Genomic DNA, 12,969 nt, shown 5'->3' with positions numbered 1-12,969 from the left:
CAGCTGAGGCCAGAGCAAAGTGACAGGCAGACGCTTTTGTCTTTTGAGTGGACACACTGAGGGCCCGAGGCACGGCTACTGAGATATTGTTTCATAACTAAGATGCTAACATCAAAGGTCTTTTAGTAGTTGGTGAGTTGGTGCATCACCACTAAATATCAGTCAATACACTTGGATTATAAATAGAGCTTAAGCATGGTGACTGAGATGATGACACCAAAAAAGCAGATTCAATGTTTACCTTTTAACTTACCATCACTATTGTCCAACATTTGAGAATTACTGACTGAAATCCCTTTGATTGCTGACCTTGACCTTGTGTCCTCATTCATTTCATTATCACTTACATATCATCCCCACTGCCATGACAACACTATGTCAGGGACTAGAAAAGAAAACACCAGTGAGAGGCTTAACGAGAGTTCTGTCCATTCAGATCACCAACAAAAAGAGCCAACTGTCCGGAAAGAACTGGACTATTCTTGTGGACTGAAGCAACGCTCGGGACAAATGTGCAGCTTTTTATCAACATGCTGAGATCAACATGGTCGCTGATCATGACACCGCTTGTGTGTGAGACACAAGTTACTGTTGGACAAGAGGTTGGTCAATGCAGCACTGACAGTGGGCGTCCTGCAGCATGAACAAATATTTGGGGGAGATACCAAACCCTCAGTGGAACACACACCAGGCTTTGTCCAAGAGTGAAAGCTGAAACAATGTGTCCAAAGGCCTGCATAGCCTCCATGTCACTGGAATATGGACAGTGGTCCCAACAGCATCTGTTATTATGATCTTTTTCTGAAAGAAGTTCATGCTGTCAATTCACTTCTCTGCATAGGTATCTAGCCACATAGCTATTCACGTCCTCCAGGGAGGAGAAATTGTTAACACAAAACAATAGCAATAATCATTCATAGATATATTTAACATATTCTACGTTGTTTTGAGACACAATATAAGATAAACCAAATAATAACAAAACTTATTTTATTTTGATTCTGTTGTATAACTACCTTCATGCAGTTCCACTTTTACTTAAAATTGTGACAATGTTCTGTAGTAATGGTTGTGCTCATGATCAGGACAATCTGCTGGAATGTAAAAAAGACATTCCTTGGAAGAAGAGAAGAAAACTACAGGGACTCAAACAAACCTACCTACAAAAATATGAACAGCTGTTGAGGTCTCAGTAGATGTTAGGCAAAATAGCTCTTGTTTGCATGCCAAGAAGATATTTATAGACACAACGCCTGCCTGGGCTCGCATGAATTCTATGTGTTGGTGTGTAGGCACGTGGGTCAACGTTTAGTCCTCATAAATCCTTCTCCTTTTACTTTTTCTTACTCCAAGCCTCATTACAACAGTTACAAGCTTACACCCTTTCCCCCAAAAGAGCTCTGAGAATTCTCATATCCTGTGTCGTCATGAGTCACATTTACTGGAAGGTCTCATTAATTTCCTGGCCCTCGCGATGAGACATGACCCTTAAACCATCTGATGAGTTCTAAATCTTATAAGGTACATGGAATTTTCTGTGACACACAACAATGACAAACCCAAAATACCAGACGACTGAGCATTTATGTAAGAGATACTCAGTACAGCCCAGACTTGTAGACCAAAGGAGGGAAGACCAAGACACTTATAGAATAGAGTGAACTATCGTAGTCTTTTCCTTTAACATATATTTCTTTTTTGCGGTGAACATTTAAAATAGCATAAAATAATTAAGGTAACAAAAGCTGAAGTTCAAACACAGGTTTTTGAAAAATACATCAATAAAATGCAAGTACCATTAAGAGTACCATTAAAGGTTGTTCCGGCAGGAGCCTCATAACTCTTGGAAATCCCATGGGACTTAACTGCAGGAAGATGGACACTAAAGCCTTTTGTTGTTTACAGTCTAAAAAGGCAGTACTGTACTTGTTTCTAAAGTACTATGACGCTAAGAAAACCACAAGCCTCTTTTTCTGTCAATGTGTATCCTGCCACACATTTCTAAGGCAGAACTGATGATCCGACCAGTTTCCATGATATGTAATGCACTTTTGTTTAATGACCATATAAGCCATATTTTTGAGATTTTTCACCTTCATTTATGGCAATATTTAATTGTTTACATATTTCAAGGAGCAATGCAACCCCAGCTATTGCAATATTGACATGTAATATAATGTAAGTTCTGGATAATTTTCCGTTTGATTGATTAATAGATTATCGGCATTCAATGGTTAAATGAATGCAACGATAAGCATAAATAGTTCACTCTATCTCAGGTTTGTAAGGTTACTCACTGTGCTGGTCATCTTCATTTGCAGCAAGGACTGCACGTATTCCTCAAAGGTGCCTGGCTGAATTCCCTCAGATTTTAAAGAGCCGACATTCTCCAGAAATATGTTAAATTCACTTCGCCTCCGCAACATGATCAGACTTTACGAAAAACAACAAAAAAGGAGGAGCAGGACATCCGTCGACGCAGCTCAGAAGACAACTTGAACTGACGGTTTCCAGTCTGTGTTAATCCTCTTTGCGTGTCCAGAAACGGTGCTCTGATGTTAAGCGGTGGAAGAGTCATCAAAGACAACAGACACCACCGAAACAAAGCAAGAAAGAATTGGAATTGTCACAAAACTTGATTAAATGACACTGCTTTAATCGCATTACGACACCTGCAGTGCAACATCTCCACCGCCCAATGAGAAGCTGTTGTTGGTCGGATTAATCCTGCTGGGCCAGCTAACACACATTAGCCATTGTTCTTCTTAAGCTGTTTTGATGGTGGACAAAGCTCTTTAACATCTTACATAAGGCCTTAGTAAAGAATAAAGGGAATCAAAGTGTCTAATAACGGACAATGTCATCAATTAGCAAGCAAAACTCTGAACTCTGGGTATTTAAGATGTCAACTCTGAATAATTTATGCAGTAAGACGCAGCACAGAGAACAACTAATACTTGAAGTCCAGCCCACAGCAACAACATTTTTTTTTTTTTTTTACTTAAATCAGTTACTAAATTAAATATTAAATAACAGGCAAATTAACAGGCAAATATCAACGCACATGCTCTCTAGTCATTGAAAAAATAACATCCACTGTGTCTTGAACTACCTGACACAAGTGACATTGAAATGTTTTTCTTAAAACTAATTCAATGCTTATGAAGAATAATGATAATTATAAAGAATGTAATGAGCAATGTAACTTTAATATTTGGTACACATATATAAATTAGTATAAAAAACCCTGTAAAGATTCTACAATATTGATGACCTAGCAAGAAAGCATGGCAAATGGACATATACATGGGAAGTGCTCTTTTATTGTCATAAATGTCTTAATGTTTATTGGATTAATATAAAGAATATAGGCTGTTTAGCTCAAATTACTTTCATCTCTTTATATCTCCACCATGCTTCCTGACAACAATCAGGCATTGGCGATTAAGATTCATAAGTTAATGATAGAGCTAAAGACAGATTTATTAAATCTTCTAAATAACTTGTCTTTTATGGCGTATCTGTGTAAATGACAATGATTGTTTCTCATACTTGTTTGTCATTACTTATCTTGATAAATATTGGAAAAGTTCAGATATAATATGGCCAGAGCCAAAGCAATCACTGTGTTACAACACTAAAGTAACATATTCTGCAAATGCATGTCAAACATGAAGATATACATTTAAAATAATTTGAGAATTTGTTGTACTTATATACCCCAAAATGTTTATAAATGTGTTGAGAGTCCAGAGGTTTTATTTATACTGCCTTTACATTCTCAGTGTTAAAGACACTATTTAGTTCTGCTGACATAATATATGACCTCCTGTACATGCAACTCATCTCGGATGACTGGAGAGAGGACACTGTTGAAGCTAATTTTGGTTAGAGAGTCACTCGAGCTATGTATTGCTATAACAACATTACTGCATCCTCAGTGGTATAAATAAAAAAAAAATTTCAGTGTTCTGCAATGTTGCAGAATGTCGAAAATGTGTTCTGATTGAATGATTTCTGCAAATACAAAAACCTCCGGACTACAACCTTTTCAACTTAATTATGCTTACATTTACATGATATACAACTTTGTAACCCATAATATTACCTTAACTCTTAATTCTCTCACTCTACTTTTAATTTCAGTGTTCAGATCTTCCTCTGCAGCGAAGTTATCGTTCCCTGATACCTCCACTGGTCTTTCATCCCCCTCTCCCTTGTGTTACTACAACTAGAAGTATATCAACCAATTTATAAATGTACTAAGCACAAATGCATAATTTCAGCTCAGCCCAGCTCAAGTAGGAGATTAAGTGACACACAGCTACAAAACAAAGTAACCAGCAGGATTCAAAACTTCGCAACTTTGCATTGGAGACCCAACAGGTCACCACATGCTCACCAAACTGCTTTATGACAGTGGTTTCAGCGACTGAGATAACATTCATTTCCATCATGCTTGAATGACTAAGAGTACTTTGTTAGAATGTAAGATCTGACACAAAAAGCTATTTTTCAGTAACGTAAAGAGATATGCAGATTGTGCCAGGGGAGCTGTAGACACTTCCGTTTTTCACAACTCTTTACTCTGCAGAAATGTTCTACACTGTTCTTGCCGTGTGGGGGGGAATAGAAAAATTTGGTTAATCTTCCGTAGTGAGGTTTAAGGAAATGGGAATTCTAACATCCACGATGAACTCTCATACTTAAGAAACTTTAATGTTCTGTTATTGATCACTTACTAAACAAGTATTTTTGCTTCTGCATGTGAAATCAAACATTTCCATGCTTTCATAAGTATGAAATATCTACATGTGAGTAAGACATTTTTTAGCATACATTAAGCAGCGCCACTGAATATTTGATATGTAAAATTGTAAAGAGGAAGGATTTAGTTACCACAAACAGAATCAAGGAAGTCTGAATATGATTCAACATATGACTTCCTTTCTCTCAGCATTTGGCCATTAAATACATCTATAAATTCTTGTATTTATTTTATTTTTAAATTAATCTGTTTATCCAGCTGCTTCAAATTTTTACAAAACAGTATCTTTAATCTGCTAAAATAACTCTTAAAATAACTACTGAGCTTAAATGGCAACTAAAGTGTTGATTAAAGTGTCTTTTAAATCGATCTTTGACCTATATTGTACTCATCAGTATTTGTCTGTTTGTACAAAACTTTTGTCTTGAAAAATGTACATTAGAAAATGTTCTTAAGCCCCGCACACTGAAAACCCTTTATTTTTTTCTGTACATTATATATTGTTTATCATAACCACACCTACTCTGCTGTGATTGGGCTAAATCAAGGTTTGTCACCGCATATCACTAATCCTGGTGACTTCACCTCCACGGAACAGGTTGTATAAAGAAAACGGGCGTGATTAAAGCTGGCTTGAGGTGGAGTGAGGCCATTATTACGTCATAATGGGCTTGACTCTTGTAACCTCTCGTACACTGAGATTTCAGATGGGGGAGAACTCTATAGATTGATAGATAGATAGATAAACTTTATTGATAAAGAAATAACTTCAAAAAAGCGTCATGATGAGGGACTTACTGCATCTTTTAGAGGAAGACTTGAACATTTTAATATGTGTGTACGCCAGGAGAGTTCGGTTTTCACTTTAGTATCCCTTTGAATCAAGCAAGCCTATGTTGTATTATGACTACCAGATGGTAGAAAAGTAGTAGTACATCGTAGAATGTATTGACAGCACAATATATATATACCCTGTAGTCATATTTCCTCATGGCATCGATTTATACATTTAGTTGGAACCAGTTGCCTTAAAAATGTGCTATAATCATTATAGGTGGATAGATTTTGAGAAGTGGAATTTTGCTGAACAGTTTCACATGTCAGCATGGACATCTGCTGCGTTTTAAAACAATAGATTTTTTCAGGGAAGTGAAAAAACAGACGTGATTGTCAATCTGATTTAAACCCAAAGATCATATAACCTTATGATCACAGAAGACCACAGGTGGGAAACAAATCTTACAGACATGATTAAATGTTTTATAAAGAGCATATTCAACATTTATTAATCCATGAGACATCCGAAAAAACATTTTGCATTTGTAATTATGGTACATTTTTAATTTTGAGCAATCAAATTATTTTCAAAAGAAGAAGAAAGAATTCCAGGGAGGATCGCTTATTTATTTTTAAATAAATTACAACATGAACACCCACTGTTTGACAGACTACTGCTCAGTCATTCCCTCAGGTGGCTCAGACTGTATCCATTGGAGAAGAATGTGCCCTCAACTGAATCAATGTCCTCGTGTCACCTTACTGATGGAAACATAATGCCTCAGCAGCTCAAAACACAAACAAGCCTGTGTATAGGTTTGTAGTACAATGTGCCAATAAGGAGATCAGGCTCGGGTGACCATGGGTCTTGTGATTGAACCGTGTAATGAAATGCTAGAGGCGATGATGACCGAAATGGTGATGCAAAGGGATATCAAACCTTGTTCTGGTGACCATAATCTTTGAGCAAACTGAAGATCAGATCCCTTGATAACTAGTGCCCCCATGATTAGAAGCATGAGACAGTATGGGTCACAAAATCTTTATTCAGAAATCTAGGCAGAAATAAAAAAGTAATAATAATGATGTCAATTCAATGTGGACCTTAGTAGCATTAAATGTGGCTCCTTGTGTGATATATAATATATATACCACCCTGATTATGGTCTAAGAAGTCCAGATTTAGTATTTGTATCATCATGTTAAAAGGTTCTGGTCTACATTTGGTAAAGCATTCGGGGAATACAATTCATGGGTTTTGTGAGTGTAAGACCTCTGGCCTCTCAGCCTCTTAGGATATTTTTCTAAAGCCGAGTATGAAAATCACGGGGGTCTTAGGGAGGCGACTCGACTTGCTCAAACTTCTTTATAAGTTCTTACCACGAATAGTTATTCTCCAATTGTTAAAACCCAACATTGTAGCTCTTCTTATATCAAACATTTGAAAGAAACCCTGGATTTTAAGGGTTATAAATGTCAATACCCCCATGAGCTTTTCTATTTAAATTTGAAAAGGCACCCCACTCTTACATCTGCCTCCATCCCCTAATCCTCTCTTTTTAAGGCCCTTACCCCCTGGTGATCGCTATGGTCCTAGAGATCAGATGTGCTTCCATCCTTCCATTCTTCAGTCATGGGGGTTCAATGCAAGACAAATGTGCTCAGTGGTACCAAGAGGCAGCAGGTGGGTGGATGTGAAAGGACACGTTATCGGAGGAAGGTTGAAGTCACCCTAGAGTTTCAATCTTGACCCCCTGTGACTCCGGCACACAGACAGAAGGAAACATACAGACTCAGGTTTCAGTCCTGGATGTGACCTGAATGTCAAATGAGCTGCAGGGGACATGGCTGGACATGGGGTGGTAGGGCCAGAATAAGTAAGAGAAGGTCCAGAAGGTCCAGAAAGCTTAAAGAACATCACCTCATTGCTGCAGACAGATGCCTGGAATCCTTAAGAATCATGAGATTGAACTTCCATCTGTGTCCCCTCAGGCAACTATTCAATCCCCTTTTTACAAGCTCAAGAGAAGTTAAGTGGGGTCCCGTTGACAAAAAGCAACTTTTCCTTTGTAATTATCAAAAGAAAAGAAGTGCCTGCAATTAAACTCTGTCCCCAATAGGGAAGTCTATCATCTAGCCCTTGATTTGGAAGCTATGAAGGAATGTATCCTTACCTTCAGCTGCTGTTCTTTGAGAAGTGTCTCAGATTTCTCCATTTTCCCTAATCAAAATCACTGCTGCTTCGTGAGAAGTTTGCCGAACTGTGGTTCCAACATTAAATAGGCAGCTTCCTCAATGCTTCTACCAGGAGAAGTGAAAGGTGTTGTCTAACTAAAAAGGGATATGAATATGAAAGATGGCCCACTTACTTCACAGGGAAATTAAAGATCCATTCATATTAATTTGCTTTTACTTCGGCACATATCCACTGGTCATTCTAAAAAACAAACTCATGTGCAAACCCACATGAACAACATTATTTGCTTCAAAACAACATCAGAAGAAACTGGATTACAGATTTGTACTTTACACAGTTAAAGTTACTAAACCGCCATTTATAATTTCATTTCTCTGCTAAACTGTGAAACAGTCACATGTCTGACCACAGCTGACTTCCTTCCTCGCTCTAGTTTGTACAAAATGTTTCTTTCATACATATTTGGTTCACAACAAATATCTTCTTTGAACCATGTGATTATGGAATTCAAAGATTCAAAGACTGCATTGTGATATAATTTAACTTCATGTTTCCCTTAAATGTGTTTGAAGGTTTCATTACATGTAAACTACAGAAAAAATAGATATATTTTCAATTAAACCATCTTCCCAGAGTAAAGAGTTTTGACCATCATGTTAGCAGCTGGCCAGAGGGTCAGGCATATCAGGCCAAACAGCATACACTCCTTTATCATCAGGCCATGCTGAGCAAATGTTTGTTTTTGTTGGGTCATATTTGTGCATCACCTTTGTGACCAAAACAAAGCCGTGGTTTTGACTGCTTTGTCAGCTTCATCACCGCTAGAACACCTACAAAACACATGAAGTCCTACAGTGGAGGACAGCCCACCGGTGGGGTGCGCAGTGCGATGCCGAGGGAGGACGTACATGTGACTCTTGGGGACCAATGTTTTTATTCCTGTACATGGACTGAATTGTAAATCCACTAAAGTAGGTGAGAGTGGGGCAGGGAGGTTAAGCGCTATGGTGTATTGTAAATTAAGGCGTCCATTATCCTTGTAAAATATGTTGTTTTATTATTTTTTATAGATTTAACGTGTTTAATTTGGATGTACTACTATTTGTTTGGTGCATTTCATTTTATTCGTTTTTTAGTTTATTTTAGATTTGTTTTTATATTTCAGGTAGTTAGTTAGCTTTAATAAAATTATAAAATTAATTTTTTGTTGTAATTTGATATATATTTTCTTATTTTTTTACTTTTAATGTTAATAACCCCTGTGTTGTCTCTGGGTCAAGGTGAACGACCTCCACCAATGCATATGTATTTATGGAAGCCTTGGCCCAGAGACAACTCAATGGTTTAAAATGTTATGCAGAGGTGTACTTATAACAATTGTATAGTTCATGTATATTGATATAAAACAATATTAATTGAGGCACTGAAGACAACATCCTTTTTTAGAGACACAAGGAACCATGTATCATTCATTAATTTTCCGTTCCGCTTAATTCCTTAAAGCGGTTGCGGGTGGGGGGTGGAGCCTATCCCAGTGTCATCGGGCAAGAAGTGGGGGACACCCTGTGGGGGTCCGTCCCTAGACACATAGAAACTTGGGTTTGAGTACATTCACTCAAAACTTTATTTTGAGACTTACATTTCTATTTAAGTAATACGCACTAAAAAAATATATATATATATATATTCACTATAGAGATGTCTATTGTAGTCACTAGCTTGATCAGCATGAGCACTAAACATGTCTACATGTCCACAACAGACACACAAGCCACAAGCTGTTCAATATTGAAGTGTCTCCCAACGTAAACAAATTGGCTTCTACACTATAGATTAAATGACAAGTTGTATTCATTGAGTTGGAGTTAGTTCATTTTTCCCCTCTATACGACACAAGTTATAGATGTTCAAATGACAGGTGATTTGCTGATGTCATAACAGTGTCTGTCTTTATGTTTCAGTAAGTACTACTATTAACCCTATGATGTTACACCAAAGGCATGCAAGAATACTTGCTGTTGTGTTACTTGCAACAGTCAGACAATGGAACATTCCAAAAAGCAATATATACTGTTGCGTGATTTTGTAGAGGTTTGCTTGTGCATGCATTGTGTTTTATTTCAGTGGTTGTGAAATGCTGCTCATCTGTGATGTCACTTCCTGAGATATCGCTTGGTTTCCTGTTGAACAGGATGACAGAAAGCATGCGTGCTTCCTTGTTTCAGTTTTTCTGATTTAAGTTAGAACATTTAAGAGTTAAAATAATAGTAATAATATTCATAACAACAATAGTATTCTCAAACAATAGATCAAACAAGCTAGCCTGCATATTTTAATGCTCTGCCAACCACTAACAAATATAGTAACATTTATCTTAACGTACTTCCATTTTTTTTCATACATCAGGGTCATCATAGTTTCAGTAATAAAAAAAAAGTTTATTAAAAACTCAGGCTAGTCAAATCCAAGAGCTCTAGTGTGAGTCTCAGGTGAATGATATTATAGAGGTCCACACCAGTCTCACGATGAAGGGCTTGCTAGGTTTTTATATTTCGACTGTAATCAAACACCCATTAACAACCTGTAACAGGTTGCTGTGCAGCATTAGTTCCCCTAGAATTACACAAACAAGTGTCTGCATTCCATTCACCCACTAAGACATCTGGCTATGATCTATACATTATGCAAACCTTTCCCAGATTTAAGATTATTTCGAGAGCTCACTGGCTTTGTTTGCTTTGCTCGACTACCTGTACAGAAGTATTTCTGGCCAACACTCTGACATCACTGGGGAAAAGAATGTAGGGCACTAGCTGTGAACTTTGGACCAGGTAAATTACTGGAGAATTCAGGAACGCAGCCCCTGCAGCCCCTCCTCTTCCTTTTTTTTCTTGGAGAGGCAAAAACATATTTAACTAACTCCAGATTGTATAGTTGCTGGCTCATTGAATCACAGTCTTGACTCAACAGATTAAGACAATGTAACACAGGTTTTATCTTAGCATGTGCAACACATGCTAAATTGCATGCATGCACAGAGAAAACACACCAACACTGGATCCTGCAACAACAGGCCCACTCCACTCACTGAACGACTCGCTGCACTTCCAGTCAGTCGTTTCCACAACAAAACAGCAGCACGAGCCGCCGAAGCATAAACCCCCGACAGCAGGAATTCCACTTCACACGCCTGCTTATTATCAAGTCATAAAAATGTTCAAGACAGTCCTGTAATCTATATTACTGCTTTACAGACCTATGTAATACCAGGAGGGAGCTGTGCGAGAAGCCTGCACGTTTGAGGACTGGATTGATATCAGATACCAGAGTGTTGTAATAAAGTATTGAGCTGAAGAATGACATCACAAGGATGGAATTTAAAACTATTCCGAGATCCTTTTGGCCTCCTGAAGGAATGATATGCACTACTGTGGAAGCACAGATACAAATAACTGAAGATTAAAATTGTATTAGAATTGTTTTTTGTCTTTTAAAGAAGTATTTGACGCATGACAATAATCAAATGTTACAAATGGTTTATAATCTTGTATGTGCATGGGTAACTATTTTAAAAACAAGTATAGTTGGAGCAGGTGTTAGTGTTGATCTGTGTTTAACTTTCATGGTTATATTCATGCCAACATTTCTTTACTGTGATTAGTCAAATAATTTAGTAAGAGTTAATGTAACCCTCTCTACCTACCTATATTTTACTAAATTATTATTAATAATAATTATAATATATAATTATTATCAATGATGCACTGTAATTATTTCATAATTATAATGTTTGTGATGTTAGCCTTCTTTTGTAGTAATAACAAAGATTTAAATCTATTTTTGAAATACAAGCTATTGGACTCAAGTATTATTTATTGTCAGTTGGTAACACTGTTTTATTCTTGACTGAAGACGAATTATGATAAGTAAGTAAGTCTAATAATAAGTAAGTAAGTAAGTAATTTTTACTTATATAGCGCTTTTCCAGACCAGGGTCACAAAGCGCTTAAACAATCAAAACAATATTCAATAAAGTATATACTTTAAAGGTCAAGATAAAACTGATAACACAACAGGAGTTTCAGAAAATCAGGCAAAAGCCTGAACAAATAAAAACGTCTTAAGATGTTATCAAGCGCAAAGAGAGAGGAAGATTGTTCCAAAGCTTAGGAGCAACAGCCTGAAAATATTTCTCTCCTCTGGTCCTGAACCGTGTGCGAGGAACCATCAGTAGATTCTGATCCACAGACCTCAGAGCCCGAGCTGGGGTGTAAGGCTGGATCAGATCAGTGATGTAAGGAGTAGCCTGACCATGAATAGCTCTGAAAGTAAGAACCAGAATTTTAAAGTTGACCCTGAAAGAAACTGGAAGCCAGTGAAGAGTTTTAAGGATCAGGGAAATGTGAGTTCTTCTACTTGAGCGGGTCAGAATTCTCGCTGCAGAGTTTTGAATCAACTGCAGGCGAGACAGCTCCTTCTTGTTAAGACATGAAAATAAACTGTTGCAATAGTCCAGGCGAGAAGACACAAACACATGGATTACAATCAATTATATTATAGTAACACATTAACATCCTTATACTGTTATTGCTTTGAGGAGAAATAACATGCTACTTTAGCACTTCCCATTTTTACATGTAAGTTAAATTATTTTTCCGCAATTTTGTTGCTGCTTTGTTTTAAGATTTTTTTGTATACTCATTAGAGGTGTAAAAGAACATTGATCCTCAGATCTGTGCACTAAAAAAGAACATCTGGTCTACTTGCTACTTCTAGATGACATCATATAATCTACATTATTGAATCTGATTAAAAAAAATTGAGTTAATTTATGAACAGTCCTATCAGATAACCACATCAGCTCCTTGGCAGAGGTTATTCATTCCAGAGGTATGTAAAATGAGAAGTCCAACTGTGTCATCATCTTGAGTAGCATGCTTTTGTCAACATTGTCCCTATAAATGCCTGTTGTTATCACACTTAAACCATGTATTTAGAAAACGTTTCCCTCTTCTTACCAGTCTAATAATGCCATTCAAACGATATCTCCTCGAATGATTGATACATTTCTATTTTATTATGTTTTCAGTAAAAAAAATATATTTACACGTTGTGTGTGGATTGATTAACATAATACATAAAGTATATATATATATTAGGAACAGCTTGTTTTCTTATTATGGACCAATACAGATTATTGTCTCAAAGGATCTGTCAAATATTATTA

At 36.9% G+C, this 12,969-nt stretch overlaps 1 protein-coding gene across 17 annotated transcripts in view; it reads right to left on the bottom strand.

Moving 5' to 3' along the window:
- fnbp1b (formin binding protein 1b) overlaps positions 1-2,439 on the bottom strand; it is a 42,640-nt gene extending 40,201 nt beyond the window's left edge. For all 17 annotated transcript variants that reach the window (XM_087792001.1, XM_087792002.1, XM_087792003.1 and 14 more), the window contains exon 1: positions 2,298-2,439. In XM_087792001.1, coding sequence (XP_087648127.1) covers positions 2,298-2,426 — 129 coding nt within the window. In that variant the 5' untranslated portion in view covers positions 2,427-2,439. The remainder of the gene's footprint in view (positions 1-2,297) is intronic.
- Positions 2,440-12,969: the final 10,530 nt, after the last annotated feature.

This window comes from Callionymus lyra, chromosome 5 (assembly GCF_982586985.1).
Source record: "Callionymus lyra chromosome 5, fCalLyr1.hap1.1, whole genome shotgun sequence".
Lineage (NCBI taxonomy): Eukaryota > Metazoa > Chordata > Actinopteri > Syngnathiformes > Callionymidae > Callionymus > Callionymus lyra.
The sequence above is the reverse complement of the archived record's forward strand: the minus strand, read 5'-3'. Positions and strand labels throughout refer to the sequence as shown.